Here is a 22,859-nt window from a genome sequence, read left to right as displayed (position 1 = left end):
CCTCTGAAAATGGAGCACAGAGGTGTGAAAGGAAAGTTCTCAGCGAAAAAATGATGTTGGGTTAAAAACCTTTAAAGTAACAAAATGCCCAGTTCAAGCCTAGTGCTGGTATCTTTAATAAATTATCTTTTAACTTACAGCATCTAAAGAAAATAAAGTTCTACGCACGGAAATACGGACTGACAGCTGGATAACAAAACTGGAAAATAATATTCTGAAAAATGTCTGAAGGATCTGCTTTAGCTGTCACATTCAAACCCAGCAGTTTGCATGTTAATGCATATATGGAGTCATTTGAAATGGCTTCTTATTTATTAATGAGGCTTTTTTTTGGTCAGATATCTCGCAAAAGGAAACTGTTTGGGTCTTGAAGCTGGTTGGACTGAGATACCCAAATTTTGGGTCCAAGTTGGCTCCCAGTCACTCAGGGAGGTAAACTTAATGCAGCGACTCCAGGCTGACGGCAGCGTAAATGCTGAGCAGAATTTGGCCCAGGGTCTCTAGCTCTGTATTGTCATTGAGAGTTTTCTCCTAGTATCTAACTTTGCTACGTATGTATTTCAATAACCCCGTGCAAAGGAATTTTGCAGTCAATCCCTTATTAAACATATATGATAGTCACATCATATAGGCTTGCTAGAGCAAATAATTTTAAAAAAATAATCAGCTTGAAATAAATGTTTATACAAGTAGCACAGCTGCACATATTTGTTACAAATGCAAGACAGAGTACTGAAACTTTTCTATAACTAACCCTTTAGTGCCTGTATGACAGCATCCAATTTAAATAAAAAGTGACAAAATAATGATCCTTTTTTCAACAAATCAATTCATATCATACCTTCAGGCTGCTATACTGGTAAAAGTATTTGCTTTTATATCTATGTAAAATATATAATTCCTTCTCACGCAAATTTACAGCATTTTGAGGAAGTTTTCTGCTCAAATGTCATATTGCAATACAGCCAAATAAATGTTTCTGCACTTACTTGATTAAAGCAAAGCACGAGAAAAATAGATTAGATATCAAAAGATTGCCTAAAAACTGTGGTGACAAATGCAATTACTGATAAAATGTACAAATCCTGTGGGTTCCGTCAAAAAAGTTTGAAACATTAATAACTGTCTACAAGACAGAAGAATAACGTTCTTCTTTTACCTTGACCTCGTGCTATTTTGGCAAGATAAAATATATTAACCATCCCATCAGCTGGCTAGAGAGCAAAACTAACTGTGATGAGGAAAAACGAATTAAAGGAGCATTAATAAAGATTATCAGCGAAAGAAAATAAGGTCAAAATTAGAACTCTGCATTTTAAAGCCACCTTTCAAAAATGCAAGCTGCTTTGCCCCACGATAAAATCCATTCATTTTCCTAATCATGCAATCAACCAATCTCCATTATCTTCAGCTAGCTAGCTATAAACATGCTATAGACTGGAGTGAAAGAGGGAGAGTGTGAGGTTGAGAGACAGAGAGAGAGAGAGAGAGAGAGAGAGAAAGAAAGAGAGATTACTACACCCAGCCTTTTATAAAGCCGTTTCTTTCATTATAACAGGTCTTTTCATCAAAATGACACAGAACCTTTAAATTTGGGCATAATACTCCAGTACAGTACGCAGCTCTAGCTAAAAACTGATTTAGAACCTGCTCCAGAAAGCAAACAAACTCCCTCGTTTGACACACAAATTGTTTACGATTCATTAAAAAGCAAAATTGCATATCACAGTGCTGGCAGCTGAGTCCATATGGGTGCAAGGGGTATTCACTCATCTCTTTGTATGCTGGCAGTACCAAACCGAAGTTTAGCACTGTGCAGCTGAGATTTTGTGCAGCCAGACGATGCATGAGGTAATTTTTAAAGCTTTATTTGTCTTTAAAACGTTAAGATCTGCTCTCTAGCTTACTTTTGATTAAAAGAATGTGGCAAATGTGGCGAGGGTTTGGGGGTGAAAAAAAATAATGATAGATATCTCCTTTTTTGTTGTGCATTTTAGATTCACAGACTGTATGAAAAACTGCTTATTGCTCCATCAATAATTGAAACTTTGTATGAAAATTATTTGCAATTAACGCATCTATTGTAAAGATCTTGAATTATTCATTTCAGCTAAAAATAACCTCTCTTTCATCTAGCACAACTTCTACCAAAAAAAGGCTATTTTCGTGGGGTTTTTGTTCTCTTAGAAAATAAATGGTGTGACGTTCAAGTTTAAGGAGAACTTTCTGCAATGTTTAATCTAAACAACAGCATGTGTGGTTATAAAACTGTTTATTTTTAGGCAAGTGCATTACTAAATGTTTCCAGCATTTTTACATATTATATTCACAGTACTAAAACATCTGTGAAATAAATGTGACTGAAATGAATCTTCCTCGGATACTTTCTAAAGGGTGACAATAACTGCCTAATAGCATTTGAGGATACTTATTAAATAATAAACATTGACGTACCTCATCATAAAAGCAGCCGATAGACAATAAAAGAGGAGTGGTAATAAAATACACAAATGGCTTGGAATAAGGCAAAATCACAGCACGACATAAATTGTGTGGTTAAAACAGGCAGTCGAAAACTTTGCTTTGAAAATGATAACTCAGAATCAATAGCCTTATTTACAGGGGTTTAACCAGCTAAAAAAAAAGTCACATGAATAGTCAACAGTTTATGTGCATGCAAATACCCCTTCCCCCTCCAACTTCCCCTGGCAGAAAGTCTAATTGGAAAATCAGTACTATAAGTAAAGTGGTTAGCCTTCCCTATCCCCATTAACCAAAAGCTGCATGTTACATTTCACTGGCAACCGCTGGCAAACCTCTAATAGACGGTTAAAAAATTAAGAGTTTAGACAAAACAAAACTGAAAAACCCGAGCCCAAACACCTTTAAATACAAGCCACATGATATACACAATGGCCACCACCAAGCTGCAGAATAAAAACCTTCCGGATCTCACTTTTAAAAGTCTTTCAAGTCCTCAGAGGTCTTAAACTTTCCAAATGATACCAAAATTGGTCCGGGGCGGCGAGGGGGAGGGAGAGCCCCCGACTTGTTTCAGCGTATCATACAATGAAAGTGATCATGCCTTGTTTTGTAATTCCACTCGCCAGTCCTTTTTTAACTGATATCTATGTGAAACGAGCTGAGGTTCACGGTCCAGTTAGGAGCGGATAATACATTCATTGTCCTGGCAGCAAACTTTTCCTCTCACTGGAAGAATTCACGCTTGCCACAAGAATAATAATTACAGAAAACTCAAAATGCGCTGCTAACGAATTAATCCCTAACGGACAACACGCTAACGAGGGCAGTAATGATTTGAGGACTCTCTTCCTCACAACAGGACTTGCATCTTCTGCCACAATGGGCTATTGTGCATCCTCCCAACTCACTATACCTCTTATAGATTCAAGATGTCAAAGGTTGTCTGGCCCGGCTGACCATGACATGCTAGTTAACTCGTTCTACGGAGCACGTTGGGACTTTAGGGAAACTTTAATTGCGCCCCAAAGCAGCCCGAGCCAGGCTCGGTGGGATCCGTAACACATGGCTCCAGGTCAGCGCAGCCCCGGGAACCTGCTCTCACATAAACAAGCGGAGGGAGAAGTTAGATCGGGGGCTCCGGCGAAAGGCAGCACCTCGCAAACCGCGCTCCCCGCACACGTGATGGTTTTTACACCACGCCACGACCGCACCGTTGCAGGCTTTTACAGTCACCGGCTCGCTGTGCAGCAGCAGGCTGAACTTTCCACCTCCCCTCTTTACAAAATAGTGCATGGTAAAAAAATCACGCACACGGACGCTTGAAAGCAGCAGATAAAGTCAAACAAACTGAGCACTAGGCAGCCGACCGAGACAAGTTACTCTGCACGAGGCTTTTGCAAACTATTTCTCTGCATAGTTTGTGTATTTTTTTATTTTTTTCCCCTTCCTTAAGGAGAATTGAGAAAGCTTCCCTGTGGAAACTGTAGTGCACGTTAACGGTCTCCTGTTACACAGGGGAAAGCACACAAGTGGGACAAGTGTGAGGCTGCTCCACTGAAGAGTGTGAAAAAAATCAAATGTTAATTTGATAAATGTGAGGTCTGGGACATTTTGTCAAAGAGGGAGGGAAAGTAGAAAAGGGAGAAAAAAAAAAGCAGCCCTGCTGCCAACTCACCATCCACCAAGTTCTGGCCGAGATGTCGTAGCAGAGCTGCCATTTGATGGAGCCGTCGGAGGTTTTCCCTGCCATTATGCTGTCAGCAAGCTTCATCTGATGCTAACTCACGGGAGATAAGACACCTAATTGAGAAAACATTTGCACTGGCATGTTGGGCAACATGTAGCCCGGTCCATACCATATGGAATCATGGGTAAAAAAAAAAAAATCTCCTTGACAATGAACCAATCTCTCACAGACCCAGTGGCAAGGTGAAGTGGAGATGAAAAGTCATCTGCTCCTAGCACTGTCTTCTCCTCTCTCTCTCTCCCTCTCTCTCCCCCTCTCCCTCTCTCTCACTCACTCCTTTTTTTTTTTTTTTTAAATAAGAACCCACTGCTCAACATCAAAGAGAGGCGGTCAAAATTAGGGCTTCATCACTCAGATGATTTTGGTCTGCAAGGTTTTTCTTTCCTTTCCCCTTTTTCCTTTTTTAAGAAGAATAAAGAGATTTAATAGGACAAAGGCAGGTAGTGGACTGCGGAGGGAGATCGCCACAGGCTATTAGCCTAAAATTTCTGCTTGACAGATGGAACTGCTTAGAGACTATCATGCAATGTTTTGATTTTTTTTTTTCTCTTTTTTTTTTTTTTTTTAAAAAAAGACTTTCAGTCTGATTCAGTATCTGTTTATCGCAGCTACTTTTCTCATGTACGTGACTGGGCAAAAATAATAAAAAAAAAAGACTGAGCAAAAAGAATTGCACCTTTCTTTTTTCTCTTTCTTTCTTTCATAACTGTGCATATAATTATTTAAGCAGTGCAAGAGCAAAACAAAAGTATAAACTGCTTGAGTTGATTTCTCAATTCATTGAGAGGAGCTTTCTGAAAGAATCAAATGCTCTTTTATTTATTTATTTAATTAATTTAAATAAGAGAGACGTGAAAGTTTTGGCTCTTTGTTCCCTCTTGATTTTAGATACCAGATCCTATTCTTTAAATGAATGACTTTTCATATGAAGCTTCAAATGGCTGAAGTGCTCCCTAAGAGCCAAACAATTCCCTTCTTGTGTTGTTGTTGTTTTTTTTTTTTGAATATATTTTTGCCACCATATTTTTAAAACTCGTTTTTAATGTTACCCTTCCTGATACCATCAGGCAATAATGCCAAAAGCCTCACAGAGGTTTGTTTCTTCCTCTGGGCATCAGCATTCTCCACAGCATTCATAATTTAAATGCAGAACTGACAGCTAGCTTGGAAAAAAGACAGCTCCAGAATAAATAGTTTCGGAAAGTTATAATATCCTGGTCATGTTCAATATTAAGATCCTTCTCTGGAAAAACAGGTAAAAGATAATCGTATATTTCATTCTAAACCTCTGTTTCCCACTTGTGCTGGGGCACTGCAAAACACAAGTATTACTTTGCTGACAGCTGAGTATTAAACAGGCAGCAAATGCTTCCCATTTAAGCCGCCCCGCGACGGATGCTCAGCCCTGAGCACCGCCACCCCATAGCAGGGCACTTCAGTGCGTGCAGCAGCGCCTTGCCTCGAGTGCTCGGAAAAACAAACTTCTGCACTGGCCACCAGAGTCGCCAGGAACATCGCCTGGGTCTGTCGGGCTGGGGCTGGTGGAACTCGCTCGCTCACAAACTGCGATACGCTGCGAATCTTTCTGTCGTTTGGATGCAGGAGGAAAAGGGATCAAAAATATCCCCCCTATTTTAAACAATATCTATTTCTGCTTGTATCAAAAAGGGAAGCTTGTGGGCGCACAATTCCTCGTTTGATTGTTTTGTGTACTAACAATTGTTTAACTATTTGGCTGCAGCAGGACTGTAATTCCGGGCTGCGCAGATCACAAAACCGTCATTCACGCAGGACAGAGCAAACTTTCATCCAGCCTCTGCAATACTTTCAGAGTTCTGTGATGTGCGAGATAAGCAAATGACTTAGGATAAAATACAAAGTGCTGATGTAACACGCAGGGGTCAGTCTTTGTTTTTGCCCCAGCCCTAACCATCTATAGGGACTGCACAAAAAAATCTGTCAGTGCATGATCTGCACGACGACTTCACATCCCAGCTGCTTTTTTATTTTTTCCCCCTGGATAGCAGGTACAGAATCACTGCTACTTGCAGTGAAGGGTCGGACTAGCACGGGAAGTGTTAAGTTTTAGTCAGAGTCCAGGAAAAAAAAAAAAAAAACAAAAAACTGGGACGCTGTGCCAGGAACTGTCCTTGCACTGGCCGGCCAAAGCGTTTATCGTCTTCTGTTACTTCGGCTTCGCTAACGCTACCTGTCCTCGGCGGGGCTTGCTGCTTCCTGAAAAAGCTCCCTGAAAATAATCATACGAAATACAAAGTAAAAACCCGAAGTGACGATCAGCCTTTGAATGGGTGTCAGGTTCGATTTTCTGCTGCTGTTTTTGCTGCTGCCTCTCAAAACAAACAACTTACCCACCCTGCTTATCATTTATGTCGTATTTTATAGCCAGTTGGGCTGCGTGCCTTTCCCCTCAAGTTGCGATAAATCTCTGCTCAGTCTATATGGCTTCCCACTGCCCGATGCAGTTATGGATCCACTGACAAACTTTCTCTTGATTGCTGTATTAACCACTGCTCGGAGAGCACTTAGCTCTTCCTATGGCAATATATTCCTTTACTTCGGAATATTAATTATAAACACACCCTGGATAAATATTTTTTTAGAAGAGCGTACGCTTTTCAGCTTATGAATGACAGAAGCATGAAACCATTTCCTTCCTGACGGTACAGCAGTTATGTGCGAAGCAACGAGGAGCGCTGTTGGTTAACTGTGTTTTAAATTCAGCACAATTAGGTGTAGTTAACTTTGCCATTGTTCGTTCTGATGCCGGGGATGGTGGGTTCTTACCCATAGAGCAATTATTCCTTTCATAAGCGGCTGTTGTTAATAGCATTAAAACAAGATTAAATACAACATGTTAAATATTGCAATTATTGTGGAAAATAAAATTATTTGGTGAGCATAATGGGGAGCAAATCAAGCATTTAACATGATCCAGGAAATGCTACTCCAAACAATTGCATTTGTTTTATGCAATTTTTCCCCTTTGATTGCTGACAGATGCCGTTTTGGAAACAAACATCTAAGTAGTTTTCCTTCAATCAGGAAAAAAACCACACACCAGAAAATGGCTACATGTTTTGAATTTAACTCTTGTCAATCAGCATTCTGCACAACACTCCCTGTGAATGGTACTAGGACAAAACGATGCCTTCCAACGACTAATAAGCCACAAAGATGTTTGCTTCTAACTCAGAGCTGTTCCGAAGGAAGAAAAAGCTTTCCTGCTGCGTGGACATTCGTGCAGGCACAGCTGCAAAATCAAAATGCTTGCAATATATGAGTGATACTTCAACTTGGAAATAAGTTAGGTGTCTGTGTTTGTGGGCTACGGGGGAAGAGATTTGTTTTCCGACAGCTTTAGGCCTCAAGCAATGAACTGAAGTACTTGCCAGTTGCTTTCTGACTTCCTACTGGAGAAGCGGCCAACTATCCAAAAATAAATTCGCTTCATTGTCGAGCAGAGTTACCTGCCGCAGCACCCGCAGCACGAGCGTGCCCCTCGGTATCTGCCCTCGGCGGCACGTTTGGTGAGGTCATCGTTGCTATCAAGTGTACGAGACCAGGACGGAATGCTAAAAAAGGCTAATAAAGTATATTAATTCAGATGACTCTATCAAGCTGGCATTTTACAGTCTACTGGAAACTGAATGCATGAAAGCATTAGAAATGTTGGCATAGCGGGCGCTTTCTCCAAATGTTGGCTTCTACTGTTCACGTCGGGAAAAGAAACCCGCAGAACTGCGTGGAGCCCCAGCGCTAGGCACATCTTTAGGATCCTGGGGCTCCCTGCTAAAACACCTATTAATTGCACCGTGTCTACTGCTCGTTAACACTTTCTTGTTTCCCTTTACCCCCCTTATTTCTTCAGTGGCAATTGCTTAGAACCTTTTTGGAAGGTTGCAACCGATTAGATCTGTTCCTAATTTGGGAGGCGTTTTGCTTGGGAAGCCTGCGCTTAGACGGGTTACGGAGAGGATTTCCTTATCTCGAGCAGCGACAATTAGTTCAAGTGCCACGTGAGAGCAGGCAGTTGATTTTTGGACAGCCTCTGAACTTATGCAAAGTTGCTGACAATGAGTGTGTGTTCTAGCTTTTGGAAATCCTATAATCCTGGCTTCAATCAAGAGGATCTGCTGTTGCTGAAGGCGTAAACAAGGACAGAAGCAGCACGTGACCGCTGTGCCTGCACCTTCAAGAGCTCCTCAGCCAAAATGAGTGCAGCAGTAAAGCTTCTGCGGGATACTCAAGGTGACCCACACATGCTGGATGCTGTGGCCAAACCCAGGGAAAGAAGTCCTTTCCCCTTCCATAGGAAAGTTGTCTTGGGTCTCTGCATTTTCCCCGTAGCTCTGTTGTATGTATTCCTGCCCGTTCCCCTCTCGCTCCTCTGAATTTCTTCCTGCCATCTGCACTCTCCCTTTTGCCTCGTCTGAAGCAAGCCCCAAGATCCTGCTCCTGACAGAGCGGTCTGTCAGCGTGGACACCCTGACACCACAGACAGGGCTGGGACTTTGCGTCTCAAAGAAGCAGGAGCAGATGAAAGGACTTAAGGGGAAGGAACGACACACAAACATTACAGAAAATGTAAAAATTCTTCTCTATCAAGCCAAAACGTAAAGGAACATAAGCCAGATTTATTTGGAAGTTGAAACATACCCAACTATTTCCTAATCTGTAGCCATAAATTAACACAACAGTCCAACACAACCTTCAGCTGAGACAGGTACCAGCCCTAGGAGCGTGCACTCCGCAGCCCCAGGGCCTGTGACAGCCAGCCAGGTCTCCTGAGAAGGGCTAGGAGGGACAAATCTGGAAAAAAAAGCTTAATGCTCATACCTGGGAGAGGCTTTCAGAGGGAAAAAAGGACTTCTGCTCCAGGAATATCTAAAAAATCTAAGTAAATGCAAATTCATAGAAATCAAAATAAAAGTATTAATCTAAAGTACAAATTCTGTTTTGATGCAGCTGCATCAAAGGTAACATCACCCCCCTGAGGCAGGCATTCAGGATGTACCCAGAAAATATTCTTATCAGGTAAATGGGACTGGAAAATCACCTTACTACTGTTTTCCTTTTTCTTCCTAGAATGAAATATTAACAAAAGTAACTACCTGTTATTTGTATTGCTAACTAGTTTTTGCATTAAAAATGGCAATGTTTAGGAGCCCAGACTTTCCTTTATTATTTGAAATGCATTATTTTAACTCTGACAACTCTGAGGGCATGCAGAAGATGCTGCTTTCCACCATCTCCAGAGCCACGGCAAAACTCTAATAGTAAGATTCATAACTTGTCGGAGAGGAGCTCAAGAAAACTAAAAGGTTAATATATTCTAACTAGATGTTGGGTATAGAATGTCAGATCTGTCAAATTTCATTACAGTTTGCTGCTCAATGAAAAAGATTTGATTTCTTTTGCCACTGTCCTACTATGTTCAAGTCACACAGTGCCAGCAGCAACCAGCCAACGACCACAGGCTGGCACTGAGCGGGCCCGAGTGGGAAGCCAGCCGCAAGGACCATCTGTTTCCGATTTCTAGCGAAGCCAAGATGTGCAGTGAAGTGCATTCCATTCACCCAGCCAGCCTTCTCCCTGCTCAAGTTATTAGTGTTACAAGTGAAATTATCTTTTCCAAACAGCGGGGGAGCTATAATCCTTATGGAACAAGGCTTAAAAAAAAAAAAAAAAAAAACGCAAAAAAGGGGGGGGGGAAATAGGACAGAAAAAAGGTCCCCCTACACCCTCCCTCCCCAGTTCAAACATCTTTTGTTAAAGTTGTTGATGACAGTTTGGAAATTTAATTGCCATATTGACGAGTTTCATCATTTTAATGGGTATTTCATTAAGAACTATGTCCTCTAATGCAAGAGCGTTCATGGGATCTAATGCGATAACCCATTCAAATATATTTAGAGCGCTATTTATGAATAAAGTTAAAAATGACGAGATGAATGCTCATTTAAGTCTCTCTAACATTAAGTGCCTCGAAAAACATTGTAGGTTTTAAAGTATAATTTAAAGTGAGATTGCATAAACAGCGCTAATTACATGCTACTTACATTGTTTCAATATGTAATGCATATGTTTAACCTCTCCGGGAGAGGATTGGTCTTGGCACGGCACTGGGGGGATTTAAGGGTATGCTGAACTGATAACTGTAGAACGAGCTCTGACATAGGATATTGGTCTCCTACTGTTACCTAAATGCCAGGTGAAACCAAAGGATTTATTGAAGGGAGGGTGGAAAGGGGACACACACACACACACACACAAAGACAACACAATGAGGTGAAACTGAGAAGTTTATTTTCAAAGGGGGAAACATTTATCCTTTGACACCATTCCATTCCAGTGACTTTATTTCTAATATACCATGAGATTAATGATGTGGCTACTGTCACTGTGTCTGATGAACACTGGCAGAGCTCTGGAGCAGTTGCTCCCTCTACTATTATGGGACGTATTTGTAAATTGGCATATATAAGACAAACTTGCTCCCTGTGCCAGCCAATTGGAAAACATCTTATTCAGAAGTACAAAATGTTGGTTTTCTTGTACTGTACTCTCTATATAATATACAGTTGATTTAGTATTTTCTGGTTTAAATTTTTTTTTTAGTTAGCAGTTGTTTGACAGTGTTTTCATGTCATATAATCGGATTATGACTCCTATGAAAAATCCAATCAGAAGCAAAGAAGTAAATTTTCAATAGGACAGAGATTCCCGACGTGCCAGGGGGCAGTCAATATTTAAGCCTTTGCTATGGGATGGCACAACTGCTGAATGTAGCCACTATCATTCACCAACCTATCCCCAAATGATTTATTCTTTCAAAGTAATGCCATCATAGAAGAAAAGAGCTCATTTCATTCATTTTCTTAGTCTCTTGCCATCTGTTTTTACAGGTCCAAAAGCATTGCCATGAGTGGCTGATACCACACATTAAGAGTAACTGTTGAGTCACCTGAAAACTCATTCTCAGTCAGCCCCACTTTAGGTTTTATCTTTACTTGGTATCTTCAGTGATCCACACACGCTGGCTGCTGTTGCAGGAGGACGTTACTTGAGCTGTGGCTAGATTGGTACTAACCCAAATCATAACCTCATTCACAATTGTCTCTCTGCATATACAGAAACATCTAGAGCTGCATACGTTGCCTATATTTAAGATGTCCTGACGTACTAGAACTAAAATGTATTTTCTCCACGCACGCTTGGTTCCACATAGATAAAGAAGAGGAGTAAGGATGCAGAAAAGCCCAGACACCACAAGAAGTAACTGTGGGACTGCTACAGACAATTTCTACTTTTGAGGTCTGCAGGGTATTGTAAGAGAGGGGCTAGCAAGCAAAAATCATCACGCTCAGCACATCTCCATAGTTAGCTTCGTCAGGCTTGGGAGGCTGAGTACCCATGCCTACTGCACAGATGACACGGGTAGACTGTTAGTCCATAGGCAGACCTCGTGTCACTCCTCCTGTTGAGTTTGTAGGTAGGTTTCTAGGTAATGCCTGAAGTATGCCTAGATGTCTGAAGTAGATTGAGAACTACCTTTGGATTCAAAGACTGCAGTGTCACATGCCACAGGAAGCATTTATCTCTCTGAAGCCATGCTCTGATTTTCACTTACTCTTCCAGTTTCTGATAACTATTTGCTGCAAGTGGCTCATAGCAGAAAGGAAGACTTCAGTATTAATCAAGAGTGATAGGCAAGTGCCCAAAGTCTGCCTGGAAATGGCTTTCTTTCATAGGACCTGCTGAGTCCACCAGTGCTGCTGGATTCACAGGCAGCAGTGCTAAATCAGTGCCTTTTATCATCTACAACTACATGAAAGGCTGTGACTACTCCTTCCTAATGGGAGACTTCTGTAATGCTTTCTGCTTAGGGCTATTCTCAAGGAATAGGGAATCCAAGACAGATGTGGCAGTGACCGTCATATTAATCTCAAAGACCAAATCCCTCAAAGCAAAGGAAATATGAACAATTAAACCAATAAATACACCGAATCATATGGATTTCCAGTGCCCTCAGTACTAACAACAGCTCCACACATACTTTGCAATTTTAGTCCATGAATAAGTAAATCCTCTTCAGTCTTTTTAACAAGATTAAAATGCTGCTACTATTAAAACCACCCTTGTTTGCTGGTTCACATGTCTATTTCAATACCTGCCTATTCCTCTGCTTCACCTCTTGAGGTGTCAGACTTGTCCTCTCGACAACACGGCTGAGTGGCAGCCAGCAGGCTGAACAGCACACCTGGAAAACTGCGGGGAAGGACTGAGCTGCATGGAAGCAAATTTTACAAGTGAACCTGATATAATGCATTAAAGTGGCTCCGGATTACCGAACATCTTACAGCAGCAGAACGCTTTGGTGATGCTAAGATAAATGTACGCTCTTGTGTAATCCATGCCACTAAGCATCATATCCTGGAAGGCAAATCTCTGAACACAGTTTATTTAAAAGACATCACTATAAACATCATTTTTTTTCTGTTACCTGCTCATACAAAGGAATTTCAGAGATTAAGTGATTAAGTCTGCAACACTTGTCGGTCTTTGTGAGTTTTTTTTATTTTTTATTTTTAAATTCTCTTTTGAAAAATATCCACAGGAGTCGTAGCTCAACGAAAATAAATGGTCCCATAAAGAAGGGGGGAAAGCTTCAGCTAATCAAACTGATAGTTGTTCATGAGTTTTGAACTAAAGGAAATCTATTACTTCAGATTTAGAAAATGAAATTTAATTCAGAATATGGTGTGCTGCTAGCAAAGAGGAGATTATACAGAAATTCTCCAGCAGGGATCCACCATTAAGGGGAAGGCACAGCCCCTTTGCAGAGGTGACGGACAGGGCCAGGATGCTCCCAGGAGGCACTAACAGATAACCTGTACCCTAATGACAACCCTTCTGGCCATGCCTCCTGTATGCCTGCGGGTAAAATAGAGGTGGTGGCCCTTATGCCACCGTGTCACCTGTCTCTGCCAGCCTTCTGCCAGCCCTGAAGTGGCAGGAGTTCACAGCACCCAGAAATCACTCGCTTTTACCTTCAGAAAGGAGGGAATGACTGTGAACTTGACTCTGTGCCGTGGATCAGCCGTGCTCAGTGCTGAAAAGCTGAGGAATGGTTTCAAGGCAGGCTTTGAAGCCTACTCAGTAGGAACGGCTGGAATGTGCGTCTGCGTTACCAGCTAGCTGCTCTGGTACTGCGAGGAAAAACACAAAGCTGAGTCACAGCAGACGACAATGCTGCTGACAAAATGTTTTAAACTGCAAGCTAAAACAACAATGGGATTATTTATGGACTGCAACTCTTATTTTAATGTCAATAAATGTACTGGATAAATTCCCCTTCATTAGCTGGAAACCTCAGAAGGAAACAGAAATATTCTGGTAAACCACAAACTTGTTCTTAGCAAATACATGGCTACATTTCCACTTCAGAGGCATATCCAGACTGTTCCTTCACTGGGACAATAAATCTCAGGGAGTGAAAAGCAGAGTCTATAAATGCAAGACCTACAAAGTAAGGGTGTGACACACACACGGCCCTCAAGGCTCCAGAGGATGACAGTGGAAAGCAAGAAGAGCAGCTTTTTATTTTTTTTTATTTTTTTCCTGAATGGCAAACATGTCTTCTGAGCTCCACCATTCAGCTCTTAAACCAAATGGCTGGAACGAGCTCTCCTCACTCCAGGAGGTGTTTGCTGTCTTATCAATGGGGCTGCAGACATCCCAGAGAGAGCAAGTCGTTCTGATGGCTGTGTGCAGGGGGTGGGAGGGGGATGGAGAAGCTCAGCCACCTCCTGCTGCACCTCCCTGGCTTCTGAGACACAGAAGGTGCAAGCCTTTCTTCTGCATAGCTGGCTCCAAAGATATTATGCATCAGTGATGCAATGCTGAACGCAGGACAGTCTAGTCCTTCACCTTCCTACCTTGCCACTGCTGGACGCTTTGTAGAGAAAGAGGAAGAGGACTCGGGTTTGCCACTGGGGCTCTCCCACCTTGGGAGAAACCCCAGCAGACAGCTGCGGTCAGCTTCTGCTTCCTTGGGGCTGATTTTGAGGGAGATGAACAAGACAAAACATCTCGCCAAGTAAGAGTGATGGCTCCCAGCCTTTCGTGAAGGAATTGGTTCATCTCAGGCTGGAAAGCCTGGAAATCAGAGCCAGTGATTGCTTTCTCCTTCTGCTCCTCAGCACTAATTTTTCTTTGCTTTCCCCCTTTCTAAATCTGTGGTTCCGTATCTTAACCTGCACCTAATGGCTTGCAAGCCATTTCCAGAATTGAAAATGTGGTACGCTCTTATCCGTGCAGCGTTTTGCTTATTTATAGCATCGCACTAATGACACTTTAGATTTCCTTCAGAGTTTTTTTCTTATCGTAAGGATGAGACACAAACAATTCTGCCTGGGTCTAAGTACATTCTTTACCCCATTCAATTTATTTCAGATGCTGTGTCCTCGGGAAGGGGGACTGAGGACCAATAAATCAGGTGTTTCCTCCTTCTGTGTAAGTCACCTGCTGTGATCAATAAGAAGCAGAAGAAAGAAGTTCTCTTGTTTGCATGAGGTAATGCAGACAAATAGCCACGTGTAAGAGGTAAGAGCATATTTCAAGCCCTGTTCTTGGCAAACCGGTGAAGTTGCTCAAGAATAACCCATTGTGTTCGAACAAGAATAGGAAACTTCACTCAGAAGGGATACAGGGGTAAAAATACTGCTCACACTGGGAAGTAAAATGGGGAATCCAGTCCTCGTTGGCTTTCTGCTGAGCCTCTGGGTCAAAATCTATAGCTCAGTATTGCCATGTCAGAGAGCCCAGATTTCTCACAGCCCAGCAGCAAGGAACCCGATGCCCAGCTGAGCAGGGAGCAGACAGATACCTGGGGACAGCACTGGAGCTTTGTCCTGGCTCGAGCCAGGACATTGTGGTGTCCCCGACCATCCGGAGGTGATGCAAAACCCTTCACAGCACCGGTTTATTTTTCACTGGATAAAATTATTCTAAGTCTCTATAGAAAAGCAGATACCAAGGAAGCCTGCACAAAATGCAGAGTTACAAATATACTCATGTGCAAATGTTTACACAAAATGTTGCTTCTGTAATAATTAAAAAAAAATAATCTTAGGGCTCTATAAAAGAGCTGAACCTGTCAGTTAGCTGTGCACAAGTCAGTGGGAAGCACACTTCCTTTCCCCTCCTTTCTTCCCACAAAACCTCAGCAAGACTGCTGGCTAAAACCTGTTTTGTCATTCATTTTTGCCAAATATTTGCCTACAGATGGGTTAGACAGTCTTGGTTCTGGGGGCTTACCTGGAGCAGAGCTTTTGTCACCATAACACGAGGACTAAACACAAGTGAATGGCAACACACTATCTTTATAAGAAGGGAAGCAAAGCCTACAAATTACAGACACTTTTCATTAACAGGGCAAATCCTGACTCCTGGAAGGGGAGCTGTGAGAACTTCAGCAGTACAAGTAGGAACAGGAGGAAGCGAGGGGCGAATCATTCATCAAAGGATGGGAAAAAGCCTCTACAGTTTTTTAATCTCCACGAAGTGTTTTTTTAAGGCTGACCAAGCTCGTGCAAGTTGACAGGTTCCAGCAATGTAAGTCAAAGAAGAGCTATGCTTTATAACTGAAGGGAAGCTCATTGCAAGAACTGAGGTTAGACTAGTCATCCTCCTATGGCTACCCACAGCCTCAGACAAGTTCCCAGTACGTGGCACGCTGTATAGATCTGTTTTCACACATAAACATGCAGACACACAGTCTTTTATTCAGAAGTTTATGTACAGCTCGTACTGAGTCAGGCTCCCAAACGTGCAGCACTTGAATGCCTTCCAGAATGAGCTGCCTTGCCCCTCGCTCTGCTTTCGTAGAGATGTCTAGCAGCACCTCCATGCATACAGTCATTCTCAGTCAGGAGTGGATATTGCTTTGCCTAGAGCACCTCACTTTAGCCTAAAAAATATCCAATCCAAACCAGAATCAGTTTCCTTCTAGTAGTTGCTTCACCTGAGGGTACAGCCATCACCTTCCCACAGGGAAGCAGCGTTAGCTCGAGCTTCGCTGTGTTTCTGCTGTAGGACCAGGGAATAATCCAAAAGATTATTCCACAGTGGATTAACCCAGACAATACTTATCAAAAAATGTCACACCACAAATACGAGCCAAGAATATGTTCCTGGGAAAGCCGCCTGGACTGGTGTAAAATTAGAGAGAATTGGGACACATGACATAGCATACAACGCAAACACTTCATAGCCTGTGAACATACGTCGCTATAGCTGCCTTTACATTAAATTAAACCTAATAAAGAACTTAAGAAAACTAAAGGCAGTCGTTGTCCCTCCTCCCCCAGCCTCTGATGGCATTAGACCGGCAGCCCCGTGGGACCCCGGTGGGGCAGGACTCTCATGCTGTCCCCGTGCACCTCTGCCAAGCCCTCACTGACAGCAGTAGGGGGTTGCCAACCTCCCTGGGGAGGAAAATGAAGGGGTGGGACATTTGCATGTCCCATCCTCTCTTCAGCACACATCCCCTTGTCTTCCCCTTTCTGCACTGCATCACTTCTCAGCCCTGCCTTCCAGCAGCTCGTATTATTTGGGGTAGGGTTCATACTAACTACTGGTACAGCACCTAGCACAGTAAGGCCATGAATGCGGATGGGGTTGCTGGAAAATTTCATATTATAAGATGATTTTGATGCTAAATAAATACCTACAGAAAAGGTACTGGTAAAACCTGTGCTTTTCTAAGATTTAGTAACAAATCAACTATTTGGTGCATAATAAGCAATTCATTTTGCTACGCATTTACTCTGCTCTGTCTAAAACATAAAGCACTTACGGATATTTGGAGTATGCAAGAGACTATTACAAAATCAATTTCTATTCTTCTTGATAACTCGGCCACTTAAAGCCTTAATTTCCTACAATTCACCCTCTTACATCTGAGCCATTAAGAACAGGACCAGCTTCCTCCCCAAATCCGACCATGTGCTCCGCAGAGTGAAACTATCGGGGCCATCACCTCCCCCTGCGCGTTGCCTTTGGTCGTGCACTCCCAGTGTCAGTTCAGGCTGTCTGCACTCGCTTGGGAACCTGCTGCCTCTTTTGCCAAGGCTTGAAGGAGGGAGCTTTGGTTTCACCGAGGGATCTCCCGTTACGCCTTACAAATAAACAAACACCGGGGTACCTGGCAGGAAGGCACGGCCCTTTGGTGAGCGGGGCTCAGCCTCGGCAGAGGGCAAACGAGGGAGGCAGCATCGCTTTCACTGCAGCACAAACTGTCTATTCTTGACCAGTTGACCAAAGGAAGCAAAAGCAGAGGGATGACCAGCAAAGCACATCTGCAGGGCTGTATTTCACAGGAAGCAGCGCAGCTCCTCTCCAGATAAGTTTCACTGAAGAACAAAGATGGATTTTGTTCGGTGCTTCGAGAATGCTGCATTGAACCTGGACCTTGCTTTTCAGTCCCTGAAAACGAGGCCTACAGAGCGAAACCTAATTTCTCCCTCTCCCTTCTGCGAATTAGCTGCATGATTTTTAAATTCGCCCTCTGCTTCCCGTATGAAAAAAGTCTGAAAATACACACAATCATCTCCAACTAAGTTTCTATGTTTTACTCACTGATTTTGCAGGCCGCACGTAGGCTAGTGCATCTGAAATCAATGTCAGAGCAACAGCAGCTAAGCCAGTTGCACAGAACAGCCTCCAAGGCTGAGCTGCTTTCAACTTTAAGAAACAAAATATGACTAAGACCAAGACAAATGGGGTAATAATAAATTAGCAGTCGGTATTGTCGCTGACTGTAAAAATATTTTGAGCTTACATCTTTCCTGTGCACCATAACCTCAGAGGCATACTACCCACTGCAACTGGTTTTCCAGTAACTCAGTGAGGCGTGTTTTTCAATGATAAAAGCAGCACTGGGTGTACTGGGAGCAAAAGCCATGATCATATTAACAGCAAGCAGCGGAGCACCCATTACCTCTTGTCCTGGTGTGGTGTTTTGTTTGTTTTTGTTTGTTTCAGCTTGAGCAGCATATTCCAGTAAACGCAGAAGACACACTGTCAAGTACTTCTTTATAGTTTAATTCTCTTTTTCTTTTTTTTTTTTTTTTTTTTTTTTTTTTTAATTTTTTAAACCTCCATTGCTTGCAACATCCTTGCCCTCTTTACAAGCCGCAGACTTCTGTCAGTTTTGTACCTTCTCTCTCCGCAAAGAATGACCGGGGATGAAAAACAAAAAAACAACCACCACAAAACCCTCAAAACTTCTGCCCCTCTCCAAGGTAAGAATAAGAGATAAATCTTAAAATACGAAGTTTTGTATCAAAATTTAAAGGAACTGCTAAGTTTGAAGGAAGATCATCTGCACTACCCCTCATTCTTGCTCATTTTCACTATGCTCAGCTCTGCAAAAAATAATGGAGCATTTTACAGCAGGCAATAGCTTACAGTAAGTGCAGCCTGGGAGATCTTTGGACACTGGGGTCCTTTCTCCAACGATTCTTCCGGCATTTTGGGAGCAGAGGCTGTGAGGTGTGATGAGTACAAGGTAGCAGAGGGGTTGGGGGAGCTCCCTGGACCTGGGCGTTATCACTACAGCAGCCCGGCGATGCCCATTTGAAAAACTCCCCTTGGTGGCTGCCTGCCTGGACCACGGACTGGAGGGCAAATGCTGCTTGTTCTGCCTGGGGCTGGGAGCTGCTCGGGGCAGATGTGATCACCTGCAGGGCAGTCCGGAGCTGGAAACCATCTTCAGGAAGGAGAAAACATCCAGAGCCCCCAGATTTGTAGATTGGCAGATGTTATTTCATTTTTTTTTCCCCTCTAATTCCACTGCAGAAGCTGTCTCTTGGTGGTTACTGATGGAAATTTTCCTCTAGTTTCAGGACCAGTGAGAAAGATTTTCTTTCTGGTAACTTAAAATCATATTTCTGCAGGCTGCCAGTTAACCATTTTGCACTCGGCATGTGCTGTATTCATACAGGAGCTCTCCTTATGCTTTAGTCAGCATATTGATTGCTTCCGCGTCGCAGTCGGCGTTGCACATTTCTGTACTAACCTGCCATTGGCATTAGCTGCGGGACTAAATTGGATTTAATCTCTTTCTCCCCTCATGTATTGCAACTCTGAAAGAAACAGGAACACGAGGAAAAAGATCTCACCTCCCGCCCCCCAGCCAATACAGGTGCTCCAAGAGTTAACTGGGAGCCATCGCAGCCAGCAAGGGCTCTCCAGCAGTACCCGGCGACACTCTTGTTACAGCAAGCATTTGGGTCACCAGATGCCACCGTGGCAGTGAGAAAAGCTTCCCCGTAAACTGCTCCAAACTTCCCTCTCCTGTCCTCTTCCATGGGGTTCGGCGGGGCAGCGGATCAGCTCTGCAGCACACCACCAGCAGCCCCCAGGCCGATCTCTCCAGCCCAGCCTCCGATCTCCGTGAAGCCAGCCACTGGCGGATCACAGCCTGGTATCCACAGCACAGCTGCCAATGGCAGCACGGCAAACCAGCCTGAGCTGCCAACTGAAACGACTCTTTAGACAAAAAGAGACCCCTGCCATCCATGGTAAATTAGCACAGGCAGCTCCACACCTACGGGCAGGAGGAAATCCCAAGGCTGGCGTCTGCCACCTCGCAGGAATTGTTTTGTAAAGCAGTATGTTCCAACCTGGGAGTCGTGGCCCACAGTAACTTCTTTAGTTATGTTTTTTTTTTGCTGCCTGCTTCTTTCTACAATGAATCTACCCCACAAGTCGGACATTTAGGTATGTACTCCTATGCGCAGGAGCGAGTAATAAAACAGGGCAACAGACGTAATGAACAAACATCCAAAAGTTAGCCTGATTTTTGGATGGCAGCACTGCAAAAAGATGGTTTTGGGAGAAAAAAAAGATGAATGCTTCCTCACTTGGAGAGGACGGCATGCTCAGTGGAGAAAGGCTCTCACCCAATGTTCAGTACTGCAACCCGAGTAAGTTTCCCGTGCTAATTCCTGGCAGAGGCCATCCAAGATGTGACCAGTCTGTGGGAAAGTGAGACCAGGGTGGGATTTGGATTTTAATGGGGCTGGGGGTCTGCACATCTGCCACAGCATCAGCTGAGACACGGCTGCAGTGCACGCCACTGGGCCAGCTGATGCTGCTGAAAGCAGAAGCCAAGCAAGATGATGAGTCCTCTGCAGAGACATCCTTCTTTAATTACTGTGCTTTCAGCCTCCTGCTCCTTTTCCACCTTTCTTTCCTCCCTGGAACACAAAAGGGGATAAAGGGTGGAACAGCAACTGGCTGTCAATTGACTCTGGAGGGAAGTTAGATGGAGGAGAGGAAGGAAAATCCGTGTTGAGATGGCACTTCTGGTCCCCTCTGACCAGCACAGCAGCCTAAGCAAAGCCACCTCCCCCTGCTCCCTCCTCTCCCCTCTGAAATCCCAGCATCGACAGGGGACAGGGACAGCAGCCCACTGCCGGGAGGGGACAGAAACGCCTCCTGCCAGCTGCAGCAGCCCCAGCTGCTGACAGAGGACACGTGCTGCTGGAAAGGGACCTGCTGGGAGATGTGCTGGGAGCAACCGGGGCCAGATCCTGTCTGCTCCCCAGATATCCTCCAACATGGCCCAGAAGTTCACTGCCAGCTCAGATACAGAGCAGAATGTAACTTATTGCGTCCAGCAATAAACAAAATATTACGTGCACTTTTGACGCTATAAAACCTTTTAAAAGACTTTTAAACCTTTCACTGCGGGACGTAATGAAACCTCTATTGCTATCTGCAGCAGACCTGGCCTTCAAACACGTAATTAAGCGGTCACAAATTGCAAAATTGGTTAGTTTGGTTCCCCCACTATGCAAACACTGTTAAAAGCTTTCTCATTTGTCAGTTACTGTGTTGTAATTGACAGGCTATGGGCAACAATTATGCAACTTGGAAGCCTGAAGACCTCACCCATGCCTTACCGTGATTTCCCAACACCAAATATTTACTCTGTATGTTCTCTATGGGTTCAGCTGCTGCACGCACACAGGTGATGGAGCAGCTTCTACTTGAAATGAAAAATTTAAAGCTCAGTAACCATAAGGAATCTCCCTCTCTCTTTAGGAGGCATAGGATTACACTTTCTATAGCTGGCTGTGCCATCTCTAACCACTGGAAGACTTCATAAGCACCAGCATATGCTGAACGACTTGCTGCATTCTGTAGCTCTAATAGTATGGACATGGATACATGTCCCAGAGACCAGAAACACCATATGCTCTTGCAAGTGCTGGGTCTTCTGCGCTGTCTCATGTACTCCTCCTATTCCTCAGACCACTCAGCGCACTGAACATCCAACACATTTATACATAAGCAAGGAATATGCTATTGTATGTACCTTATAAGAGATTTTCTTCTATACTTCATTATGTGAAGTATAAAAAAATAAATAGATGCAGGAGATTGTGTGTAAATCATTTCAATCGATTCCCTTCAAGACTTCCAGCAGTAGCTTTTTGGCTCTACCCATCAGACCAAGAATGTTTCCAGCACAATTGCTACTGCTGAAGCTTCTGTTCTTTATGCAAAAATCCTAGATTACTGGGATGAAAACAGAACTAAGTCAAAAATACCCAAGGAAAGAAGACAACTGAAAGACAGACATTCTTTTACAGGTTTTTCTAACTATTATCTAGCAGCTATTTAACTCATAAGGGCCAATAGGCCAGTTCAAAATATATGTTACGTTTCATGGCAAATATCTAAACTGTGGCTTTTAAATCCCCACTCTGAACGAGGGTCTACAGAAAGCACCAAGCATCTTGGAGGATCACCAGGAAGAACATAAGGAAGATACAATACTCCTGTGTGCTTCTGTGGGTGATGGGGGGAACCACAGTCTGCTCTTTTAAGAGCAGAGAGACTGCTCCCAATCTGGATTTGTACTGGTTTTCCAGCAGGAATCCCCACGTGCCAAAGAGCAAAGGTCCAGACTGACTAACGTCTGGGAAGAAGAAACCTCTCAGCTTTGACTACCCTGTGCCATGTTTTGTTTCACCAGCACAGCTCACGGAGTTCAAACAAAGAAGGGCAGCGAACAAAACTGCTTGAGGAAGCAAGCAGTGGGACCCCATGCCACAGGGTACTCAGATGCTACAAGTTTCATTTATTTATTTTTTAAAAAGGTGGTTGATGACAGCATTTGGTAGAAACCCTTGCTTATATTTGCTAGAACTTGCTTTCCAGATTCAGGCTCCCCTCAATTCCATTTTTTTTCTTCCCCTGCACACTGCCCCTCCGTGTTAAGACACCCACAGGTACCTTGCATGCTTAGTAGCAAATAAAAACGCTTTGCTATTAAAAGGATAAAGTCCCAATTCCGCTTCCATCTCTATGGATACAAGGTTGTGACTCCAAAAGGAGACAAAATTAGACTTCAGTTATACCTGTATAAAAGCATTAGCGTGTGAGAGATGCTTTGGATTTGCACCCAAGTCAAATTTAGCCCCTGAAGTTGATTTTTTTTTTGTGGGTTTTAGTGAAGTGATTTGTTAATTTTACACGACTAAACATAGAATTGGAAAACGTTAACTTTCTACCCACTTTTTCCAATCTG

General features: G+C 43.3%; 1 protein-coding gene and 1 long non-coding RNA gene across 10 annotated transcripts in view; one reads left to right on the top strand and one right to left on the bottom strand.

Moving 5' to 3' along the window:
- Nucleotides 1-4,373, bottom strand: part of NFIA (nuclear factor I A) — a 348,955-nt gene extending 344,582 nt beyond the window's left edge. The window contains exon 1 of one of the 9 annotated variants that reach the window (XM_035333978.1): nt 4,160-4,373. In XM_035333978.1, the coding sequence (XP_035189869.1) occupies nt 4,160-4,255 (96 nt within the window). In that variant the 5' untranslated portion in view covers nt 4,256-4,373. The remainder of the gene's footprint in view (nt 1-4,159) is intronic. The other 8 variants (XM_035333984.1, XM_035333977.1, XM_035333988.1 and 5 more) reach the window with 8 other exon arrangements.
- On the top strand, nt 1,363-22,609 carry LOC118171135. Its single transcript, XR_004753060.1, has 6 exons — nt 1,363-1,851; nt 7,250-8,975; nt 9,218-9,286; nt 14,708-14,857; nt 18,449-18,558; nt 19,409-22,609. It is a non-coding gene; the product is annotated as an uncharacterized LOC118171135 (long non-coding RNA).
- The last annotated feature ends 250 nt before the right edge of the window (nt 22,610-22,859 follow it).

The sequence above is a fragment of the Oxyura jamaicensis genome, chromosome 8 (assembly GCF_011077185.1).
Source record: "Oxyura jamaicensis isolate SHBP4307 breed ruddy duck chromosome 8, BPBGC_Ojam_1.0, whole genome shotgun sequence".
Classification (NCBI taxonomy): Eukaryota; Metazoa; Chordata; class Aves; order Anseriformes; family Anatidae; genus Oxyura; species Oxyura jamaicensis.
Note: the sequence above shows the minus strand (reverse complement) of the source record. Positions and strands in the feature narration are given on the sequence as shown.